A 25921-nucleotide genomic window follows, 5' to 3' on the forward strand; every position below is an offset into this window, starting at 1 on the left:
CTTCCTATCCATGAGCATGGAATTCTCTTCCATTTGTTTGTGTCCTCTTTTATTTCATTGAGTAGTGGTTTGTAGTTCTCCTTGAAGAGGTCCTTCACATCCCTTGTAAGTTGTATTCCTAGGTATTTTATTCTCTTTGTAGCAATTGTGAATGGGAGTTCACTCATGATTTGGCTTTCTGTTTGTCTGTTATTGGTGTATAGGGATGCTTACGATTTTTGCACATTGATTTTGTATCCTGAGACTTTGCTGAAGTTGCTTATCAGCTTAAGGAGATTTTGGGCTGAAATGATGGGGTTTTCTAAATATACAATCATGTCATCTGCAAAAAGAGACAATTTGACTTCCTCTTTTCCCATTTGAATACCCTTTATTTCTTTCTCTTACCTGATTGCCCTGGCCAGAACTTCTAATACTATGTTGAATAGGAGTGGTGAGAGAGGGCATCCTTGTCTGGTGCTGGTTTTCAAAGAGAATGCTTCCAGTTTTTGCCCATTCAGTATGATATTGGCTGTGGGTTTGTCATAAACAGCTCTTATTATTTTGAGGTATGTTCCATCAATACCTAGTTTATTGAGAGTTTTTAGCATGAAGGGGTGTTGAATTTTATCGAAGGCCTTTTCTGCGTCTATTGAGATAATCATGTGGTTTTTGTCGTTGGTTCTCTTTATGTGATGGATTACGTTTTTTGATTTGCGTATGTTGAACCAGCCTTGCATTCCATGGATGAAGCAGACTTGATTGTTGTGGATAAGCTTTTTGATGTGCTACTGGATTCGGTTTGCCAGTATTTTATTGAGAATTTTTGCTTCGCTGTTCATCAGGGATATTCTCGTACCTCAGCCTCCCGAGTAGCTGGAATTACAGGCATGTGAGCCACCATGCCCAGCTAATTTTTGTATTTTTAGTAGAGACAGGGTTTCACCATGTTGGCCAGCTGGTCTTGAACTCCTGACCTCAAGTGATCCACCCGCCTCTGCCTCCCTAAGTGTTGAGATTACAAGCTGATTATTTCATTCGATTCTAAAAAGCCATTTGATAAAATTCAATATCCCTTTATGATAAAAACCTTCATCAATGGATATAGAGGGTACACACCTCAAAATAATAAAGGCCATTCATGACAGACCCATGGCTAACATTATACTTAATGTGGAAAAAATCAAAAGCCTTTCCTCTAAAGATTCATACAACAGAAGGATGCCTACTTTCACCATACTCAGCATAATGGTGAAAGTCCTGGACAGAGCAGTTAGGCAAGAGAAAGAAATAAAGGGCATCCAAATTGGAAAGGAAGAAGTCAAATTAGCCTTGCTTGCAGACAACATGATCTAGAAAAACCTAAAGACTCCACCAAAAAACTGTTCAAAATGATAAATTTAGTAAAGTTGCAGGATACAAAGTCAATACACCAAAATCAGTAGCATTTATATATGCCAGCAAGCCAATAATCTGAAAAAGAAATCAATAAAACTATTTATTGGCTATAAAAATATAAAATACCTGGGAATCAATCTAACCAAAGACATAAAAGATCTATTCAAGGAAAACTACAAAGCTCTGATGAAAGAAATAGAAGAGGACATACACAAAATTAAAATATATTCCATGCTCATGGATTGGAATAATTAATATTGTTAAAATGACAATACTACCCAAAGCAATTTACAGATTCAGTGCAATCCTTGTCAAAATACCAATGACATTCTTCATAGAGAAAAAGGTCCTAAGACTTATATGGAACCACAGAAGACCCCAAATAGCTAAAGCAATCCTGAGCAAAAAGAGCGAAGCTGGATGTATCACACTACCTGACCTCAAAATTTACTACTCAGCTATAGTAATCAAAATAGCATGGTATTGGCATAAAAACAGATACATAGACCAGTGGAACAGAATAGAGAACACAGATATAAGTCCACAGATTTACAACTAACTCATGTTCAACAAAGGCGCAAAGAACATATATTAAGGAAAGAACAATCTTTTCAATAAATAGTGCTGGAAAAATTGAATAACTATATGCAGAATAAAACTAGACCTTTATATCTTACCATACACAAAATCAAATAAAAATGAATTAAAGACTTAAATCTAAGACATGAAACTATTAGAAGAAAACACTGGGGAAATGCTCCAGGCCATTGACCTGGCCAAGGATTTTTTTGGATAAGACCTCAAAAGCACGGACAATCAAAGCAAATATTGGAATTATATCAAGCTAAAAATCTTCTGCACAGTAAAAGAAACAATGAACAAAGTAAAGAGACAACCCACAGAATGGGAAAAATATTTTCAAACTATCTATCTGACAAGGGATTAATAACCAGAATATATGAAGAGCTCAAACAACTCAATGGCAATACAACAAATACTCTGATTAAAAATGGGTAAAAGATCTAAACAGATATGTTTCAAAAGAGATATACTAATGGCCAACAGGTATATGAAAACGTGCTCAACATCATTAACCATCAGAGAAATATAAATCAAAACCACAATTCGATATCATCTGATCTCAGTTAAAATGGCTTGCATCAAAAAGGCAATAACAGATGCTGGTAAGGATGTGGAGAAAGGGGAACCCTCGTATACAGTTAATGGGAATATAAATCAGTATAGCCACTAATGCTGTACTCAATACTATAGACAATAGTATTGAGGTTCCTGGCCGGGCGCGGTGGCTCAAGCCTGTAATCCTAGCACTTTGGGAGGCTGAGGCGGGCGGATCACAAGGTCAGGAGATCGAGACCACGGTGAAACCCCGTCTCTACTTAAAAAAAAAATACAAAAAATAAGCTGGGCGCGGTGGCGGGCGCCTGTAGTCCCAGCTACTCAGGAGGCTGAGCCAGGAGAATGGCGTGAACCCGGGAGGCGGAGCTTGCAGTGAGCCGAGATCGTGCCACTGCACTCCAGCCTGGGCGACAGAGCAAGACTCCGTCTCAAAAAAAAAAAAAAAAGTATTGAGGTTCCAAAAAAAAAGAGCACTACCATGTGTTCCAGCAATTCCACTACTGGGTATATATTCAAAAGAAATGATATCAATATATCAAAGAGATATCTTCACTCCCATGTTTATTGCAGCACTATTTACAATAGCCAAAATATGGAATCAAACTAAGTACCCGTCAATGGATGACTGGATAAAGAAAACATGGTATATATACACAATGGAATACTATTTGGCCATAAAAAAGAATGAAATATTTTCATTTGCATCAACATACGTGGCACTGGAGGGCAATACCACATGTTCTCACTCATATGTGGGAGCTAAAAGAGTGGATCTCATGAAAATAGAGAGTAGAATCGTGGTTACCATAGTCTGGGGTGGGGAGGGTGGGGATGATGAAGGGAAAAAGAGAATATAAATGTATTTATTACCACTGAACTGTACACTTAAAATGGTAAAGATGGCAAATTATATATGTATATTTTACATCAATAAAAAGAAATTTAAAAATAAAGTAACAATATAGTTGACCCTTGAACAATGTGGGGGTTGGGGTACTGACCCCCTGCACAGTCAAAAATCCATGTATAACTTTTGATTCCCCCCAAATTCAAGTACTAATGACCTATTGTTGATCAGAAGCCTTATCAATAACATAAACAAAAAATATTTTGTATATGTATTATATACTGTATTTTTTCAATAAAGTAAGCTAGAGAAAAGAAAATGTTATTTTAAAAAGCATGGGGAAAATACATTTACAATACTGTACTGTATTTGTAGACAACGTAAGTTTATCATCTATAAGTTGAATCATTAGTCTGAAATGGTGGGCATTAGTCTGCAGACCTCAATCTATGGTACGTATCAAGCAATTCGGTGTTTTCTTGTACGGTCATGATTTTCTCTGCTGCTTGGGAGCACTTCTGGCATCACTAGTGGCACTTTATATGGGTCCCAAGTATCATTCAAAGTTTATGGAGAGATTATTAGCATCATGCAGAGTTTTAAGTGGATGCCTGCAACACTTGAGCTCACCACAATAACAATAGGAGATGGCTACTACTGTTAATTTTATGCAGTTATGATTTAATACTGGATCTTTACATTTGTTTACATTTGTCCCAACTGGGAATGGTGCCATGTATGGTTGTAAGGGTTTGTGTACTTAAGTTTTTATAAATTTTGACTTTTTATAATAGATTTTTATATATTTTATGGTAATAAATGATAAAATAGTCCAGTATCAACATATATATATATACATACATATATATATATTTGAGACAGAGTCTTGCTCTGTTGCCCAGGCTGGAGTGCAGTGGCACGATCTCAGCTCACTGCAACCTCCACCTCCTGGGTTCAAGTGATTCTCCTGCCCCAGCCTCCCAAGTAGCTGGGATTACAGGTATGCATGATCACGCCCACCTAATTTTTGTAGTTTTAGTAGAGATGGGGTTTCACCATGTTAGCCAGGCCGATCTTGAATTCCTGACCTCGTGATCCACCCGCCTCGGCCTCCCAAGGTGCTGGGATTATAAGTGTGAGCCACTGCAACTGGCCATCTACATATATTTTTTGCATTCATAACATACCTAACTTTTTCTTAATTTTTTTGATATTTTTCCCCTATGTGGTTCATCTGAAAGTTTTTTCAAATTGTCACAAATTTCCAAAAAATTTTCAGTACATTTATTGGAAAAAAAACTGCATATAAGTGGACTCATGCAGTTCAAACCTGTGTTGTTCAAGAGTCAACTGTATATTTTAAAGCAGATTTTAACATCAGGAAATGATAGAAAAATGATAAGAATTTAAAGAGATAAATATTCATATTAAAATTGCCCATCAGGAGCTTCTGAGTAGCTGAACACATGGAGGTTCCTGGAGCGTGGCCCCTTCCCACATACCCTTCCGTATATATGCATCTCTTCCATCTGGCGTTTATCAGAAAAGGTGCTGACTGCTGAATTATAAGGACACTGTGGTCTACTAGATAAAGGTTGGGGAGAGGGGTTTGGGCTTCTATTGTCTTCTTTCCACGATTTCATCTCCAGATATCTAAAGTAAATGATGCATGCTGGGTGGAGCAAAGTGGTGGAGTAGGACTCTTCAGCAATCATCTCACAGAAACATCAAGTTAACAACTTGATGCGTGAAATTACCATCAGAAGAGTTAAGGAAACCCGAACCCATGAGCAAGACTGTGAAGCCCTTTTGGACTGCAAAGACGAGTAAAACCATAGTTGGAAGTTAAGGGGATTGGTTCTTTATGACTGAGACCCCACCCCCAAGCCACTACAGTACCACAGGCAGAAAGTCACCATGGACCCACGGTTTTTACACCGGAACAAAAGTGAGCCGGAGGCAGACATTTGGCTTCTCCACCATCCTAGGTCCTGCTGTAGGAGACTCACTCCTGCATCAGTTCATGGGGAGCACTGCGAGTATCAACTGGGTTGAACCACCTGAGGCCAGCTATGTACAAAGAAAGGGGGTGGGGCTAGTGGTAGCAAGCAAGCAGAACTTGGCAGTGGCTCTCCATCCTTGCCAGAGGAGATGCCACACCAGGCCGTGGGAAGCATGGTTCCCAGATCCTCTGGACTTGAGAGCCTGACCGGCTCTCCCGTATGGCCTGGGTGCCCTCTGTGGATTCCCATGGGCCCATCCAGGCTGGACTCTGCGGTAGCAAAGCCAGCATGAGACTTGCGTCTAACCTGGGCTTAGAGTGCCCTCTAGCGTCTAGTGCTAAAAGGAAATACAACAGCCAGTCCACTTTCTTTTTGATATGGTCTCACTCTGTTGCCTAGGTTGAAGTGCAGTGATGCGATCATAGCTCACTGCAGTCTCGAACTCCTGGGCTCACGCAGTCTTCCCACCTCAGCCTCCAGAGTGGGACTACAGGTGTGTGCCACTATGCCTAGCTAAATTTTGGTTGTGTGTGTGTGTGTGTGTGTATGGAGATTGCGGTATTGCTATGTTGCTCAGGCTGGTCTTCAACTCCTGACCTAAAGCAATCCTCCAACCTCAGCCTCCTAAAGTGCTAGATTACAATTATGTATCTATTCACAGTGTATGTACAATTTCACACTCAGCCCCACTCAATTTCTAAACGAGCTTACTGAAATAGAGCAGTCACAAACAAACCCAGACTGAACATGAGAATAAATACCTAATTCTTCAATGTGTAGACAGGGACACACGTCTACAAAGAATAAGAATAACCTAAGAAAGATGGCCTCACCAAACGAACAAAAAATCGTGCCAGTGACTAATCCTAAAGACATGCAAGTGAATGATCTTGTAGACAAAGAATTCAAAATAGCTATTTTAAGAAAACTCAACAAACTTTAATAAAACACAGAGAAACAATTCAGAAATTTGTCAAAGAAATTTAACAGAGAAATTGAAGGAATAAAAAAAGTCAGAGAGAAATCCTGGAACTGAAAAGTATAATAAAAAATGACACGCGCAATACAGGACATCAACAACAGAATTGATCAGGCAGAAGAAAGAATCAGCAAGCTCAAAGACAGGCTATCCAAACATACAATCAGGAGGGGCTCCAGGATGGTTGACTAGATGCATCTAGTGTTCATCCCTTCCATGGAGAGGAACCAAAGTAGCAAGTAGATAATTATACTTTGAATAGGTCATCTAAGACAGAACACTGGAATTCAACAGAGAAGAGACAGGAAGCATTGAAAGCAAGGGAGGAGAGAGAAATACGGCCTGTTTGCCTGGGATTGTCTGGGAGTCTGGAACAGCTTCCTAATGTGGGAAAAGGGTAAGAGACCCTTAGTGTTCCTCATTTTCACCAAAGACTCTTGCAATCCTAGCCACAGGAGAGCCCCTTATTCCTTGACAGCGCAGAGACTAGCATAGGAAGTTGCCTAAAGAGCATGTGAAGGCATTGCAACAGAGAGCTCATGCTGGGTTCTGCAAATCTCCCAAGCAGCTGCAGCACAGCACCATTTTGAGAGCACAGCCCACACATCCTGCCCAGCTATAATGGCGGTGACTTAAGCAGGAGCCCTGAGCAGTGATCCTGCCCCACCCAGCAGAGGAGTGCCCATGCATTTTCACATATTCTAAGAACAAATTCCACTACCTACAACACTGCTGTTGCAGGCTGCTGTGGGGCCAAAACACCAGTGAAGCTTGTGCTTCCAAGCTGCCTGTCTACAGCTGCTCCCAGAGAAAGCAACCCCACCTTCACCAAGAGCAGGGCTATAGCACAGCTGCTGCTGCACGCCAACCTGAACATTTTGCTAGTGACCTGGGTATCACCCCACCCCTGCATAGCACAACCAGCACCTCACACACCACAAAGGAGCCTGAGGGCAGGTTCACCTAGCCCAGGTCTTCCTGCCCCTAGTACCCAAACATATCATCCAGGGGCCTAGGGATCACTTAGCCCTGACTACCCCGGTAGCTCCTGAGAACCTCCTGGGGTCTGAGGCCAGGCCCACCCAACCTGCCACTACTGCCACAGTTAGCACTCATTGCATGCACCACTTGAGGGTCTGGGGACTGGCCCATGCAATCCATAGCAGCCACCACCAATGCCAGCACAGACCACTTGAGATTCAGAAGGTTGTTTCATTACTATTATTGCCATCAACCATGCCATTTTGCTGCCCAGGAACTTGAGAACCCACCCACCCACGTGATCCATCAATACCATTTCTGGCACCCAAGTAAACCACTTGGAGACCCACAAATCAACCTGCCTGGGCCTAAAACCAGTGCAGTCATATGCCACCATGGTACACCAAAGAAAAGCACGCTTAGCCCACTGCTGCCACCACTGGGGCCTGAAGACAGGCCTACCTGGCATCCCAGTTCTCAGTAAAACTTCACCACAGCCTCCACTAATAACCACACCCTAAGCCATTGAGAAAATCACAAATATCACTAATGCTGTTTAGAGTCTTATACAGAGACTACTGCATTCACCCAGAATCAAAACCAAAGTGCTCTACCCAAGCAACACTATAGATACATCTTCAGGAAAAAGTTCTTTCCTATAAAAGCAAATTTTAAAAATTGGAAAAAGTGATTATTATACCAGATGTGCAGATATCAATGTAAGGACACAGGAAACATGAAAAATCAAGGAAATATGACACTCCAAAGGAGCACAATAATTCTGTATTAATAGATCCAAATAAAAAAATTTTAAGATGGGTGCAAAAAAATAGTTAGAAAGAATGAATAAGACCTGCTATTTTATAGCACAACATGGTGACTATAGTTAATAATAACTTAATTGTACATTTTAAAATAACTTAAAGAGTGTAATTGGATTGTTAATAACTCAAAGGATAAGTGCTTGAGGGTATAGATACCTCATTCTCCATGATGTGTTTGTTTCACATCACATGCCTGTATCAAAACATCTCATGTGTTCCATAAATATATACACCTACTATGTATCCACAAAATAAAAAAATCATAGTTTACAAACAGAACAGTATATGTGACCTTTGGTTTTTAAGTAAACTGGCCAACATCTCTTTACAAATTTATGAAATCCTGGAAAAATAATTCCAAAATTTGATACTAAAGAAACTCAGTGAGATACAAGAGAATTCTGAAAAAAAAATACAAAGAACACAGAAAAACAATTAAGGATATGAAACAGAAATTTACCAAAGACATAGATATCAAAAAAGAACCAAACAAAAATTCTGGAACCAAAGAATTCATTGAATGAAATATAAAATGCATTTGAAAGGTTCAACAATAGACTGGACCAAGCAGAAGAATATCAGAACTGAAATACAGATCTTTTGAAATAGCCCAATCAGACAAAAATAAAGAAAAAAAGAATAAAAAATAATGACCAAAGATTTCATGACATGTTAGGCACGATAAAGAGAAAATGAAGAGGTTAGAAAGCCTATTTAATGAAATGTTAGATGAAAAAATGTCCAAGTCTACCAAGAGATTTACACATCCAGATAAAGAAGGCTCAGAAATACCCAAATAAATACAATGCAAAAAGATCTTCTGCAGGGCACATTATAGTCAAACTATCAAAAGTCAAAGAGAAAAATTTGAAAACAGCAAGAGAAAAGCATATAGTCACCTATAAAGGAGCTGCTATCAGACTAACAGTGAATTTCTCAGCAGAAACTTTACAAGCCAGGAGAGAATGAGAGAAAAAAAAAACACCTGACAGCCAAGGATACTGTACACAGCAAAATTATCCTTCATAAATGAAAGAGAAATAAAAACATTTTCAGACAAAAAAAAAAAAAGAAAAAAACTGAGGAAATTCATTGCAACCTGATCTGCTTTACAGGAAGTGCTAAAGGGAGTTTTTCAAACTGAAAGAAAAAGGTCCTAATGTGTAACATGAAAACATATGAAGGTATAAAACCCACAGGTAAAAGAAAGTATCCCAACAAATTCAGAATTCTCTAACACGGTAATTGTAGAACATAAATCACTTATATCCTTAGTAGGAAGATTAAAAAACAAAACATATAAAAATAATTACCATAACCTGTTAAAGAATAAGCAGTATAAAAAGATGTAAATGATGACATCAAAAACACAAAATTTGGGAGTAGATTTTTTAAAAAAATTTCTTGCAATCAAAATTAAGTTGTTATCAGTTCAAACTAACTTGTTGTAACTATAAGGTATTCTGTGTAAGCCTCATGGTAATTACAAAGCAAAAAATTTTATAATAGATACACTAAAAATAAAAAGCAGGGGATTAAAACATACTGATAGAAAAATCACTTAACCACAAGGGAAGATATTAAGAGAGGAAGAAAGAAACAAAGGATCTACACAACAACTAGAAAACAAGTAAAAACATGGCACTACCAAGTTCTTACCTATCAAAAATTACCTTGAATACAAATGGGTTAAATTCTCCAACTAAAAGACATAGAGTGGCTGAATGAATTTTTTTTAAAAGAAGATCTAACTATATACTGCCTATGAGAAAGACTTTACCTGTAAGGACACACATAGACTGAAAGTGAAGGGATAGAAACAGATATTCCATGCAAATGTACACAAAAAGAAAGCAGGAATAGCTATACTTATATCTGATAAAATAGACTTCAAGTCAGAAACTATAAAAAGAGACAAACGGCCAGATGTGGTGGCTCATGCCTGTAGTTTCAGCACTTTGGGAGGCTGAGGTGGGTGGACCACCTGAAGTCAGGAGTTCGAGACCAGCCTGGCCAACATGGTGAAACCCCATCTCTACTAAAAATACAAAAATTAGGCGAACATGGTGGCAGGTGCCTGTAGTCCCAGCTACTCAGGAGGCTGAAGCAGGAGAATCATTTGAACTCGGGTGGCAAAGCTTGCAGTGAGCCAAGATTGCACCACTGCACTCCAGCCTGGGCAACAGAGTGAGACTCCATCAAAAAAAAAAAAAAAATGACAGACAAGGCCATTATATAATAGTAAAGAAGTTAATACAATAGGAGAATGTAACAAGCATAAATATATATACACCCAACATTGGAGCATCTAAATATATTAATGTTTGATCTTTGTATTTTCTAGTCTCATTAAAAGTAATGGCAAAAACTACAATTAGTTTTGCACCGACCTAATATAAAGCAAACATTAATAGACCAAGGGGGAAATGAAGACAGCAATGAAATAATAGTAGGAGACTTTAACACCCCACTTTCACCAATGGACAGATCATCCAGACAAAATATCAACAAAGAAACACTGGACTTAAGCTGCACTGTAGACCAAATGGAGCAAACAGACACTTACAGAACATTCCTTCCAACAGCTACACAATTCACATTCTTCTCAACTGCACATGAAACATTCTCCAGGAGATGATACATTATGCCACAAAGCAAGTCTTAACTAACTTTTTAAAAATAAGTATTTTTTTCCTGCCAATAATGGAATAAAACTATAAATCAACAACAGGAAGAACAACTGTACAAATACATGGAAATTAAAGAACATGCCCCTAAACAAACAATGGGTCAATGAAGAAATTAAAGGAGAAATTAAAAAATTTCTTGAGACAAATGAAAATGGAAACATAACATGCCAAAACTTATGAGATACAGCAAAAGTAGTCCTTAAAGAAAAGTTTATAGCAATAAATGTCTACGTCCAAAAAAAATCAAATAAACAACCTAATGATGCATCTCATGGAACTAGAAAAACAAGAACAAACAAAACCCCAAATTATTAGAAGAAATGAATGAATACAGATGAGAGCACAAATAATCAAAATAGAAACTAAAAAATACAAAAGATCAGTATAATGAGTTACTTAGTTCTTTGAAAGGATAAACAAAGTCAATAAACTTCTAGCCAGACTAAGTGATAATAAAGAAGAAAAACAGAAATAAATCAGACATGAAAAAGGAGACATTACAACTGATAACACAGAAATACAAAGAATTATAAGAAACTACTATGAACAACTATATGCCAACAAATTGAAAAGCCTAGAAGAAATGGATAAATTCCTGGACACATACAACCTACCAAGGTTGAATCAAGAAAAAATGGAAAATTTGAATAAGTCAACAATGAGTAACAAGATTGAAGCAAAAGTGAAAAGTCTCCCATCAAAGAAAAGTTCAGTACCTGATGGCTTCACTGCTGAATTCTACCAAACATCTAAAGAACTAATACCAGTTCTTCACAAACTATTCAAAAAATTGAAAAGGAAGAAACTCTTCCAAAATTATTTTAGGAGGCCATCATTATCCTGATCCCAAAACCAGACAAGGGCGAAATAACAACAAACAACTACAGGCCAATATCCTCAACAAAATACTAGAAATAGAATTCAACAGCACATTAAAAAGATCATTTACCATGATCAGGTGTGATTTATCCCAGTGAGGTAAGGATGGTTTAACATATGCAAATTAAGAATGAAGGATAAAGATTATATTATCATTTTAATAGACACAGTAAAAGCATTTGACAAAATTCAATATCCCTTCATGATAAAAATTCTCAACAAAGTATAGAAGGAACATACCTGTATGATAAACCTGCAAACAAGATGATACTGAGTGAGGAAAAGTTGAAAGCTTTCCCTTTAAGAACTGGAATAAGACAAGGATATCCACTCTCACCACTTCTATTCAACACAGTACTGGAAGTCCTAGCCAGAGCAATTAGGTAAGACATCCAAATTGGAAAGAAGGAAGTCAAATTGTCCCTGTTTGGCCAGGCTCAATGGCGTATGCCTGTAATCCCAGCACTTTGGGAGGCCAACACGGGCAGATCACTTGATGTCCAGAGTTTGAGACCAGCCTGGCCAATATGGTGAAACCCCATCTCTACTAAAAATACACATACACACACACACACACACACACAAATTAGCCAGGCATGGTGGTGCACTCCTGTAGTCCCAGCTACTCGGGAGGCTGAGGCAGGGGAATCACTAGAACCCTGGAGGCGGAGGTTGTGGTGAGCCAAGATTGCACCACTGCACTCCAGCCTGGGCAACAGAGTGAAACACTGTCTCAAAACAAAAACAAAAACAAAAAACAAAACAAATTGTCCCTGTTTGCAGATGACATGATCTTATATATAGAAAACCGCCAAAACTACACCAAAAAACTGTTAGAGCTAATAAATGAATGTAGTAAAGTTGTAGTCTACAAAATCAACATACAATAATTGATAGCATGTCTGTATGCCGACAGTGAACAATCTGAAAAAGCAATCAAGAAAGCAATCACGTTTACAATAGCTACAAAAAATATCCGGAAATAAATTAACCAAGGAAGTGAAATATCTCTATAATGAAGACTATAAAATATTGATGAAAGAAATTGAATAAGACACAAATAAATGAAAAGATATTTCATGTTCATCGACTGAAGAATTAATATTATTAAAACCAAAGCAATCTACAGATTCAATGCAATTCCTATCAAAATTCCAATGTCATTCTTCACAGAAATACAAAAACAATCCTAAGATTTGTGTGGAACCACAAAAAGTCCCAAATAGCCAAAGTAGTCTTGAGCAAAAAGAATAAGCCTGGAGGCATCACACTACCTGATTTCGAATTATACTACAAAGCTATAGTAACCAAAACAGCATCGTGTTGACTTAAAAACACATATAGACCAATAGAACAAAATAGAGAGCCCAGAAATACACCCACACATTTAAAGCCAACTGATATTCTACAAAGTTGACAAGAACACATGATGGGTAAAGGACAGTCTTTTCAATAAATGGTGCTGGGAAAACTGGATGTCCATATGCAAAAGAATGAACCTAGACCCCCTATCTCTCACCATGTATGAAAATCAAATAGGCCAGGCACACTGGCTCATGCCTGTAATCCCAGCACTTGGGGAGGCCAAGGCGGTCAGATCACTTGAGGTCAGGAGTTTGAGACCAGCCTGGCCAACATGGTGAAACCCCATCTTTACTAAAAATACAAAATTAGCCAGGTGTGGTGGCATGCCTACAGTCCCAGCAACTTGGGAGGCTGAGGCAGGAGAATCACTTGAACCCTGGAGGTGGAGGTTGCAGTGAGCCTAGATCGTGCTATTGCACTCCAGCCTGGGTAACGGAGTGAGACTCTGTCTCAAAAGAAGAAAAGAGAAGAGAAGAGAAGGGAGACAAGAGAGGGGAGGAGAGGGGAAGGAACAAGACAGGGGAAGGGAGGGAAGGGAAGGGAAGGGAAGGGAAGGGAAGAGAAGGGAACAAGACGGGAGGGGAGGGGAAGGAAGGAAAGGAAAATAGATTAAGGAATTAAATTTGAAACATAGTGTAAACATTTCATGACATCAGTTTGGGCAAGAATTTGTTAGAAAATTTGGGCAAGAATTTGTTAGACAAGACCTCAAAATCATGAGTAACAAAAGCAAAAATAAATTGGATTACATCAAACTAGAAAGCTTCTGCACAGCAAAGGAAACAATCAACAGAGTGAAGAGACAACCTATGAATGTAGAAATGATAATGGTTTCTACATTCATAGAGTTGTTATGAGGAATGAATGAATTAAAACTTGTAAAATACTTCGGACAGTGCTTGACATAAAACAAGTGCTCAATAAATATTAGCTATTATTGATTATATTGCCCTGGTCAGTGTCAAATTGCATATGGGAGATGAGAATGGTAACAAGGATAATTCTCGCTTGCATATTCGAATGCAGGATGCTGCCATTCACTGTTATAAAAAAACTCTGGTAGAGAAGGAAGTGATGAAAAGTGTAAATTTAGTTTTGAACATGTGGGTTTTTTGAGATATCTAGGTGGAGATGTTGAGAAAGTGATTGGCTGTATGAGCCTGGAGTTCCAGAAGAGTTCAGGAGAGGAGACAGAAGGAGCAGTCTGAGAAGTAGGAGAAAAAAACTCAGAAAGATGTTGGCACAGAGGCCAAGGGAAGAGAGAGTTTTAAGAAGGAATGAATGGTCAACAGATACAAATAAAGACTGAAAAATGTCCATTGGATTTAGCAGCATGATGGTGATTGATGACCTTGGCAAGAGCTGTTGGTTTGATAGTAGCCCAATATTCTAGATAAATTTGTTTACAAGTCAAGGTAGCAATGAAGTGTCTAAGGTCAATTTGTCCTCTGTCCTAGCAAGTGTTTTCCATTTCAAATTCTCTACTTCGTAGCCATACGTGTCTTATTCCTACTTTACAGGTCTGATTGGATGCCACAGGAAATCAGTCTATTGGCATGTGATTGGAATGGGCACCACTCCTGAAGTGCACTCAATATTCCTCGAAGGTCACACATTTCTTGTGAGGAACCATCGCCAGGCCTCCTTGGAAATCTCGCCAATAACTTTCCTTACTGCTCAAACACTCTTGATGGACCTTGGACAGTTTCTACTGTTTTGTCATATCTCTTCCCACCAACATGGTAATATCTTGGATCTTTAAAATGAGTATGATAAATATCCAGTCCTACTTTTAATAGAATTTACTGGACAATGTACAGGAATATAGTGTGTTGCTGAAGGGGGCATTTTAGAGTTGCTGTGTTAGACTTCAACCAAGATCCCCTAGTTTCTAGCTTCCAGTGTAAAGTTTTTACCTTGACTATAAAAGGGCTGGAGTATTAGTAGGACTCATGGATTTTTAGTTAAATGTCTGTGATGGAGAAAAAATGGCTTATGGATGACTGAGATGGGAAAATGAAGAGAATAGTATGCCCTTGGTTTCTCAGCCTTATCCCATTAACTATGCTCCAATATTGAGAGAGGAACTGCAGGTTGTAGCTGAAGAGATTTTTTTTTTTTTGAGAAATCTAGGGAAATGGAAAAAAGGCATTGCCCAGGTTGCAACTGTAAGGGCTCCAGTATATCAGTAGTAATGCCCAGAGCAGTAAATAGCAAATATGACAGGCTATTGTAGAGCAAGCTTGATTTCACACACCAGATAGCTAGAGGCACTCTGTAGATACCTGGCAGTATATACTGAGGGCAGGTCAGGAGCTAGTGAATTTTAGGACAAGTAACATGGGATTGAAAGCTGGTCAGCATATGTGAAGCACCACATGAGGTTTTCAAGGACTATTTGGTGGGAACTTTGCAAAGGGTCAAAGGTTCTGTGTAAGCAAATTAGGATGATGGTAACTACAGTTTTAAATTATTGTTAATGTAACTTTATTTGTAACTGCTAGTTGTGAAATTCAGATTGCATCATCGTTTCACCCCAATTTTCCTTACTTTTGTATTTATTCTGCTAACTCTTAATCTTGGATCAACCTAATAACCCTCTTTCTCTACCCCTCTTGTGGCCATTGAAGGCTTAGTTTGTGCTGCAATAACAGAATACCACAGAATGAGTAATTTATAATGGACAGAAACTTATTGGCTCACAGTTCTGGGGGCTGGGAGGTCCAATATCAAGTTGCCAGCAACTAGCAAAGGCCTTCTTGCTGTGTCTTGACATGGTGGAAAGCATTACATGACAAAAGGGCAAAGAAAGGGTGAGAGAGAGAGAGAGAGAGCAAAAGAAGGGTGAACTCACTCCTGTGATAATGAATCCACTCCCATGAACCCTTTCCCCAGATAACTGCATTAGTCCATTCATGAGGGTGGAACCCTTGTGACCTAAACACCTTTATATGTTCACCTCTCAACACCATCACAATGATAATTAAATTTCAATGTGAGTTTTGGAGGGGACAGACATTCAAACCATAGCAAGAGCTGTTGGAGAAAAATATCAGAGAGGCCTAATCTTTTATATTTAACAGCATTTCTTTCTTCCTAGTACTCTCATATTAATGTTCTCCTCAGGTTCCTTGGTTGACTTAGAAAAGAGATTTGATCTTGCCACGTATCCACCATTTTCCTCCTTATGTTCTATTAGTGACCTTGTTTATAGTCCTCTGTAGTGATTAAGAATAGAAATCTCTTTTCCCCATCCATCACATAATATTTATGGAATTTTGACAAGACCTTAGTAGACAAAAAGTATCATACTGAATGAGTAACAAGAAGTTGATGCACAAACAAAATTCTTGCAGGCACAGAGGAATAGATCATTTACTTACATATGATCATTGTCAATCAGTCATTGTCCAGTTGGAGCCTGATTCAGTTTAACAGTTTATTTTTTGTTTTGTTTTTTTACTTTCACAGATTCTATCCACTGATTTTAATCTTTATTTTTCAGAAAAATAATGCTTTATCTTATTGAACCTCAGAACACTTCGTTTTTAGATGCAGACTGAATTATGTTTAAGGCTACATGAACCTCAGACTAGTTGTTTACTGCTCCTAAAACCTGCCCTGTTCCTCATAATCAAGTAAACAGGTCTCCCTTCTTAGAAGTATTTGATCTTCAAAATTGCCCTGTGTTATAAATACAGCAGGAATTATTATTGTCCATTTCACAAACCGTAAAGATGAGACTGAGAATGTTGAATAGATTTGCTGTAGGGTTTACAACTAGTCACAGGCAGACATGCTCTTAAAATACATATCTCCTTGATTTTAAGTTGTATCTTGTCATGTTTTTATGAACTTGGAACATGTCTTAAAGTTTATATCTACACTAACATTTTTCCCAATAAGCTGTTATTAAATCAATGATTTGTATTATAATCCAATAGGGTAAATATAGAAATCATTAGGTGACTATGGGGATGGGGAGCTGGTCTGGTCTAGGCTTTGAAATGCTGAAAATATGCAGTTCTTCAAGTCTCTTTGTTTATCATTTGGCTGTAGGGGAATGATAGGCTCAAAACCAGTTCCAGAAGGGAAATAGTACTACATATATAAGAGCAAATGAATAACTTTTGAAAAGGAGGTAAAACATATATAGAGAAGGGTCAGGCAGAAGGGAAATGGTGAGTGCAAAGACCAGAGGAAGAAACAAGCAAGTACCAGATAATCCATGTAGAGATAAGTATATATAGGAAAGAGGCAAGAAGGGAAAGTGATGTGGAAAGGGGGGTGCTTAGGGGAGAGCCTGGAGGGCCTAATAAGAGAGAAAGAGTCCTGAAAATTAAGATAAGTGATATAGTTTGGATATATGTCTTCACTAAAATCTCATGTTGAATTGTAATTTCCAATGCTAGAGGTGGGGTCTGGTGGCAGATGTTTGGATCATGGGGGTGAATCCCTCATGGCTTGATGCTGTCTTCATGATAGTGAGTTCTCATGATATTTGGTCATTCAGAAATGTGTGACAACTTGCACTCTCTGTCTTGCTCCTGCTTTCACCATGTGACATGTCTCCTCCCCCTTCACCTACCCCTATGATTGTAAGCTTCCTGAGACCTCCCTGAAGTCAAGCAGATGCCAGCACCATGCTTCCCATATAGCCTGCAGAACTATGAGCCAATTCAATCTCTTCTTTATAAATTACCCAGTCTCTGGTATTTCTTTATAGCAATGCAAGAACAGCCTAATACAGCGGGACACTCTGACATTGTTTGGTTTATCTGACTCCAGATGGCATGGAAGCTTATGTCAAAGTAGACAGTTGCCCAGAGGAACCCCAACTACGAATGAAAAATAATGAAGAAGCGGAAGACTATGATGATGATCTTGCTGATTCTGAAATGGATGTGGTCAGGTTTGATGATGACAACTCTCCTTCCTTTATCCAAATTCGCTCAGTTGCCAAGAAGCATCCTAAAACTTGGGTACATTACATTGCTGCTGAAGAGGAGGTCTGGGACTATGCTCCCTCAGTCCTCGCCCCTGATGACAGGTAAGCACTTTTTGACTATTGGTACTCTCTCTTCCCCATACTCAAAAAGTTCTTACCAGTTATTCAAACCAACAAATCCTGAAGCCATGTTTAAGGTTAGGTACAGGTATGGAATCAAATGGCAAGAGTATTTTTTTTTTTACTATACTTTAAGTTCTAGGGTACATGTGCACAACGTGCAGGTTTGTTACATATGTATACTTGTGCCATGTTGGTGTGCTGCACCCATCAACTCATCAGCACCCATCAACTCGTCATTTACATCAGGTATAACTCCCAGTGCTATCCCTCCCCCTTCCCCATAATAGGCCCCGGTGTGTGATGTTCCCCTTCCCGAGTCCAAGGGATCTCATTGTTCAGTTCCCACCTATGAGTGAGAACATGCGGTGTTTGGTTTTCTGTTCTTGCAATAGTTTGCTGAGAATGATGGTTTCCAGTTGCATCCATGTCCCTACAAAGGACAAAAACTCATCCTTTTTTATGGCTGCATCGTGTTCCATGGTGTATATATGCCACATTTTCTTAATCCAGTCTGTCACTGATGGACATTTGGGTTGTTTCCAAGTCTTTGCTATTGTGAATAGTGCCGCAATAAACATACGTGTGCATGTGTCTTTATAGCAGCATGATTTATAATCCTTTGGATATATCCCCAGTAATGGGATGGCTGGGTCATATGGTACTTCTAGATCTAGATCCTTGAGGAATCGCCATACTGTTTTCCATAATGGTTGAACTAGTTTACAGTCCCACCAACAGTGTAAAGCGTTCCTATTTCTCCACATCCTCTCCAGCACCTGTTGTTTCCTGACTTTTTAATGATGGCCATTCTAACTGGTGTGAGATGGTATCTCATTGTGGTTTTGATTTGCATTTCTCTGATGGCCAGGGATGATGAGCATTTTTTCATGTGTCTGTTGGCTGTATGCATGTCTTCTTTTGAGAAATGTTTGTTCATATCCTTTGCCCACTTTTTGATGGGGTTGTTTGTTATTTTCTTGTAAATTTGTTTGAGTTCCTTGTAGATTCTGGATATTAGCCCTTTGTCAGATGGATAGATTGCAACAATTTTCTCCCATTCTGTAGGTTGCCTGTTCACTCTGATGGTAGTTTCTTTTGCTGTGCAGAAGCTCTTTAGTTTAATGAGATCCCATTTGTCAATTTTGGCTTTTGTTGCCATTGCTTTTGGTGTTTTAGACATGAAGTCCTTGCCCATGCCTATGTCCTGAATGGTATTACCTAGGTTTTCTTCTAGGGTTTTTATGGTATTAGGTCTGCATTTGGAAACTAACATAGCAGAGCATCAGAGAAGCTTGTATTTTTCTCACTCCTTGCCTTGATTGAATCATATAAGCTGTTTTAGAGTTGGATTTGAGCCTACCTAGAATTTTTCTTCCCAACCTTGCATCTTTTTTTTCTCTTATACAGAAGTTATAAAAGTCAATATTTGAACAATGGCTCTCAGCGGATTGGTAGGAAGTACAAAAAAGTCCGATTTATGGCATACACAGATGAAACCTTTAAGACTCGTGAAGCTATTCAGTATGAATCAGGAATCTTGGGACCTTTACTTTATGGGGAAGTTGGAGACACACTGTTGGTAAGTTGAGGAAAAGATTTAAGGTCTGGTAAGAAGAAAAAGTCTGGAGAGTTTTGAGTTTCTAAAATACTTCATAATTCAGCCTTGTCTCCAATGGACATGATCTTTTAAAAGCTATAAATGTTACACAAATAATAGCTGATTGCACGTATTTGAAGTATGAGTATATAGAATAAAAATCTAATGTCACCTATTAAACTCGACACTCCTTTGAAATACTGCTTCTTAGACTTTGATACATATCCTTCCAGATCTTTCCCCATTAATTAGATCGTATAGGAGTCAGCAGACTATGGCCTGTGAACCACATTTGGCTTGTGGTCTGCTTTTGAATAGTCTATGAGCTTAGATGAGATTTTACATTTTTGAAATATTGCAAAGAAAAGAAATGAGCATGGGAGGAAGGGGAGGAGAAGGTGGAGGAGGAAGAGAATATGGGACAGAGGCTAAATAGGGCTCACAATTTTAGAGTATTTACTATCCAGCCTTTTCCAAAAAATGCTTGCTTGCCCCTGATCTAGGATATTAAGAATGAGTATGGTGTAAGTAACAGAATACTCAATGGACAGTGGTTTAAATAAATAAGGATTTATTTTCTTCACAAGAAATTTGAAGATAGGTCGTCGGTTGCATAAATTCAGTTGCTCAGGAATGTCATGAACAGCGCTGATTTTTAGATGTGGAGCGTTTTTAGATACTGCCAAACTGACTTTCAGCAATTTTGTACCAATTTATATCCCCTACCATGAGTATATGACTGCCCTTTTCCCCACACCATTGCCAACAACATATATTATAAACCTTCAGAAAAAGTTTTCATTTGATGGGCAAAATGTTTATATGTTGTCTTTATTTGCATTTCCCTGGTTAGTAGTCAAATTGCATATTGTTTCATGTTTGTTGGCTATTTGTATAACTCCCTCTGTGAATTGCCTGCTTGTAAATTTTGTCCAGTTTTCTATTTGGGTAGTCGTCTTTTGCTTATGTATTTGTAAAAGGCCTTTATAGATTATGGATATTAACACACTGTTATTTATCTTTCAAATGGTTTCCTCACATTGTCACTTGTACTTTTTGTCACTCCTTTATGATATTTTTTTGTCCTTCAAAGATTTTTGATCTTTATATAGTCAAAACCTCCTATCTTTCATCAATCTTTTCATTTAACTTTCTCTGGATCTTTTTCACTTTTGTTTTCTGCCTGAGAATATCTTTGCCAGCTCCAAGAAATTATAAAAATAGTCTCTATTTTATTCTCTTACTTGTATAGCTTTATTTTTACAGTGAACAATCTAATTGCCCTGGAAGTTACTTTTGGATATAGTGCATAATTCAAATAGAAATTTTCCCAAATGGCAGCTCACATAACCAATCCTTTTTTCATTAATTTGAAAATGTCATCTTTATCATATACTAAATTGCTAAAATCTTGGATTTTTAATTCTCCTTAACTAATCTGTTGCCACACTGTTTTAATGACTTCAACTTTGTAATATGTTTGATATCTGTATGACATCTTCTTTCATTGTACTTCTTCAAAATTTTTATTAGCTATTCTTGTACAATTTTTCTTCATAAATTTTGTTTACATATTTTTCTTTTATTGATTTTTTTGAAGATTGTATACTTTTATTTTTATTCATTAATTTTAAAAATGCATAATGACACAATAATTGTACATACTTATAGGTGTGTATTTTGAGTTACTTTTACTGGCTAATTTAAAAATGGGTAAACAAGAGCATACAATAAAATGTAAATTTTCCTCCCTCTTGGACTTCCAACCCCATAGTCTGACAGACAGTCATTGCTGTGGGTTTGTATACTCCCCTCCAGAAATAGTGCATACATGTATGAATGTATGTGTGTATGTGTGTGTGTGTATGTGTGTGTGTGTGTGTGTGTGAGTGTGTTTCACACAAAAACAAGAGCAGTGTAAATTAGTCTGTACCTTGATTTTTAAAAAGTAACAATATATTTTGAATTAGCCAGGCATGGTGGTACATGCCTGTAGTCCCAGCTACTCTGGAGGCTGAGGCAGGAGAATCACTTGAATCTGGGAGGCGGAGGTTGCAGTGAGCTGAGATCACACCACTGCACTCCACCCTGGGCAACAGAGCAAGACTCTGTCTAAAAATAATAATAATAATAAAAAGTAACAATATATTTTGGATATCATTTCATGTCAACATATAAAGATCTACCTCATTCTTTGATTTATTCAGGTTATGCTCTGGATACCTTGCTGAATCCTACACTTAAACATTAACTCAAAATAGATCAAAGATAAAATGTAAGAGCTAAAACTACAAAATTATAAGAAAATAACAGAATAAATCTTTGTGATCCTGAATTAGACAATGGTTTATTGGATATGACACCAAAACCAACAAGCAACAAAAGAAAAACATAGATAATTGTGCTTCATCATACTCAAAAACTTTTGTGCTTCAAAGGACACCCAGAAAATCCAAAGACAATGCATAGAACTGGAGAAAATGCTTGCAAATTTTTTATCTGATAAGGATGTAGTATTCAAAATATATAAAGGACTCTTTCAACTCAATAATAAATAGGCAAATGACCCAAATGAAAAATGAGCAAAGGGTTTATACAGACATTTCTCCAAAGGTTATATACAAAGTGTCCAATAAGCAGTTGAAAAAATGCTGCATGTCAGGGAAATGAAAATTCAAACCACAGTGCAATACCACTTCACGACCACTAGAATAAGTATAATCAAGAAGACAGATGTTAAGTGTTGGTGAGGACATGGAGAAATCGTAGCCCTCATCAATTTATGAAGGGAATGCAAAATAGTGAAGCCACTTTGGAAAACAGCTTGGCCATTCCTCAAAATGTTCAAAATGGAGTTATTACATGACCTGGCACTTCCACTCCTAGAGATATACCTAAGGGAAATGGAAACATAGGTACCCACGAAGACTTGTATGCAAATGTTCATAGCCCCACTAGTAATAATAGCCCCACACTGAAAACCATTCAAACATTCACCAAACGGTGAATGGATAAATAAAATGTGGTATATCCATATAATTGGAATTCTCTTCAGCAATTAAAAGAAAAGAACTAATTATACACGATAAATATAGATGAAACTCAAAACATTGTAAGTTAAAGAAGTCAGACAAAAGACTTACATATTGCATGATTTAACTTATATAAAATATACAGAAAAGATCAATTTATAGAGCAGAAATCTCTTCAGTGATTGCCAGGGGCTGGGAGTGGAAGCAGGGAATGCCTACAACCCAGCATGCAGAATCCTTCTGGGGTAATGGAAATATTCTAATTCTGGATTGTGGCAATGATTGCACAACTCCATACATTTACTAAAAACCATTTAATTGTATACTTATAATGTGTGAATTTTGCAGCATATAAATTATTCTTCAATAAACATATTTTTAAGTGGACAAATAATCAGAAAAAGCAGACTATATTCAAAGAAATGATAATTAAACTGTTATGATTATTAATGTAGTATACTTAATTACCTCTACATTTAATGGTTAAAACAACAGCTGTTTTATTATTCTTATAGATTATTTGTGTCAGGAGTTCAGGCTCAGCTGGGCAGTTATTTATCATTGACCAAGGTCACTTGATGTTGATCAGTGGTACCTGAGTAGCAATGACTTGATAATTAGAACTACCAACCAGAGCACCTACATGTTGTCTGTCCACGTTGCTTGGCTTCTTCACACTGTGGCAGCCTCAGGGTAGTGGGACTTCTTATATGGTGACTCAGGGCTCTAACTGTGTATTCTAGTTAACAAAGCAGAAAATGCCTCACTTTTTGCAGTCAGCATCAGAAGTCACACAGCACTTTATGCTATAATCTGTTAGTTGAAAGCAGCCAAAACCCACCTCGAATCAAGAAGAGGGAAAATTTGGTCTACTTCTTGATGAGAGAAGGGCCAAAGAATTGCAGACCATGTTTTAAATTGCCACATAGACTGATAGCTTACTTCTCCAGAGCAAAAAAGAAAGTAAGAAGACAATGAAATCATATCTTTCATGTGTTAAAAGAAAATATCAACCTAGCAAGAATTGCCATTTTATTGGCAATTTATATCAATATTCAATAAATAAATAACTTTATATTAAAATTTAAAATGTAGAGTATAAAAATGAAAGATCAATTATTTTTTATTAGGCTAGCATAGCATTTGGTTATAAACCGGACTATGTCACCATGAGAAAGGAAAATTAAAAATTACAGACCAATTTCATTATAAACATGGGTTCAAAAAATCCTAAACAAAATTTTATAAACCTAATACAGCAATATATTAAAAAGATAATACATATTATGAAGTTGACTTATCCCAGGAGTACTAGATTAGTATTAGAAAATCAAATGTGACAATCTACCATATTAACACATAAAAGGAAAAATATAATTTGATAATTCCAATAGCTTCAGAAAAAGCATTTGTCAAAATTCAACATCCATTCATAATAAAAACTCACAGGAAATTGGGATTACAAGGAAATAATTATCATTATCCTGATAAAGATCTGCAACAAACTTGTAACCATTGTACTTGGTGGTGACAGTCAGAAATCCTTCTGTTTAAGATCAGGACAAGACACAGGTGACAGATATCACCATCTCTACTTAATATTATATTGGAAATCCTAGTGAGTATTCTTAGGGTGAAATAAATGGAAAAAAAGCATTTTAATATTGGAAAGAAACAAAACTGCTGTTATTTGAAGTATCATTCTGCTGCTTAGATGCAGGTAAGGAATCGGCTGCTTCGTGGGCTTACCAAATGACTGGGTTTTAAGATAAGAGCAGAAGTAGAAGTTGTATTTTTATCCTCATATCACACACCTCAGATCTGGAGGTGGGATTGATATTTTAAGGGTTCTTCACTGCAGCTTCCACGTTATTGCTCTTCCTCTCTCTCTCTCTCTGTCTCTCGGTAGGGTCTCATTCTGTCCCCCAGGCTGGAGTGCTGTGGTGTGATCACAGCTCACTACTGCAGCCTCGACTTCCTGGGCTCAAGTTATCCTCCCACCTCAGCCTCCCAAGTAGCTGGGACTACAGGCATGCACTACCATGCCCAGCTAATTTTTAAATTTTTTGTAGAGATGAGGTCTCACTATGTTACCCAGGCTGGTCTTGAAATCCTGGGCTCAAACGATCCTCCTGCCTTAGCCTCCCAAAGTACTGGCACAAGCCACTGCATGTAGGCCTTTGTTTTCTTTTAAAGCTGGTGCAATCAGGCAATACCACCTGCCACCCTTGCTTAATACTGTAATCAACTGTCCTCTTGGTCATGCCTGATCATTCACTGAAGATTTTATCTCCTGAAACACTGTCTCTTTCTCTATTATCAGTGAATTTAATGCCCAAATAGTGAAAAAGGCTGAAAGGAAGCAGTGTCCTCAGCAGACATCCAAATTTCAATTAGTGTGAGAAGGTGCAGAGAACACTTCCTGAAGCAATTGAAACAATTTTTAAAGAAATGGAAAGGGGCCTTTAGAGAGAAACCTAAGTACTGTCAGCCCTCCACATTGTCAACTGAAGAATCATAAGTTTGTAAATTTGGAGTGGAAAGGGTTGCAGGCTGGGAAGTGTAGCCTCTGGCAGCAACTGGAAGCAAGCACTTTGAAGAAGGAAGGATGAGTTAGGGATTTATGCTGAATGAGTTGGCTAAGTATACATATTTAACAGGTTCCAGGAAGAGCTGTGAATATTTATGATGGGGCACATGCAAACATGCATATTACATACATTCCATGTTCACTTTGGGGTGGCGACTTAACATTTAGATGCATGAAAATTAGGCTGTATATGTCAAAAGATGAAACAGAGGACACAGAGGCAGCCTCTGTAAACTGGCCAGAGCCAGTCCGTGGTCAGTGGTCTGTCATCAGGAAGGAATGCTGGTCAGTCGTTGTGTCAAAACTGCACAAAGGGAGGGGAATCCAGCACGTCTTCAGAAAGGACTGGTTTATGTTTAACCGTTAAGAAAGAAAGTCTAACAGCAAATTAGGGAGGGAGGGAATGTAACAAGGCATGCCTGATCTCCCATCCCATCATGGTCAGAAACTCAGTTTTTAGGCCGGGCGCGGTGGCTCAAGCCTGTAATCCCAGCACTTTGGGAGGCCGAGACGGGCGGATCACGAGGTCAGGAGATCGAGACCATCCTG

At 38.0% G+C, this 25921-nt stretch overlaps 1 protein-coding gene across 1 annotated transcript in view; it reads left to right on the forward strand.

Annotated features, from left to right (window-relative positions):
• F8 (coagulation factor VIII, procoagulant component) overlaps nt 1-25921 on the forward strand; it is a 200315-nt gene that overhangs the window by 50334 nt on the left and 124060 nt on the right. The window contains exons 7-9 of the mRNA XM_011963208.1: nt 14603-14824; nt 17871-18132; nt 19561-19732. Coding sequence (XP_011818598.1) covers nt 14603-14824; nt 17871-18132; nt 19561-19732 — 656 coding nt within the window. The remainder of the gene's footprint in view (nt 1-14602; nt 14825-17870; nt 18133-19560; nt 19733-25921) is intronic.

This window comes from Colobus angolensis, unplaced genomic scaffold (assembly GCF_000951035.1).
Source record: "Colobus angolensis palliatus isolate OR3802 unplaced genomic scaffold, Cang.pa_1.0 Scaffold601, whole genome shotgun sequence".
In the NCBI taxonomy this organism is placed as follows: Eukaryota; Metazoa; Chordata; class Mammalia; order Primates; family Cercopithecidae; genus Colobus; species Colobus angolensis.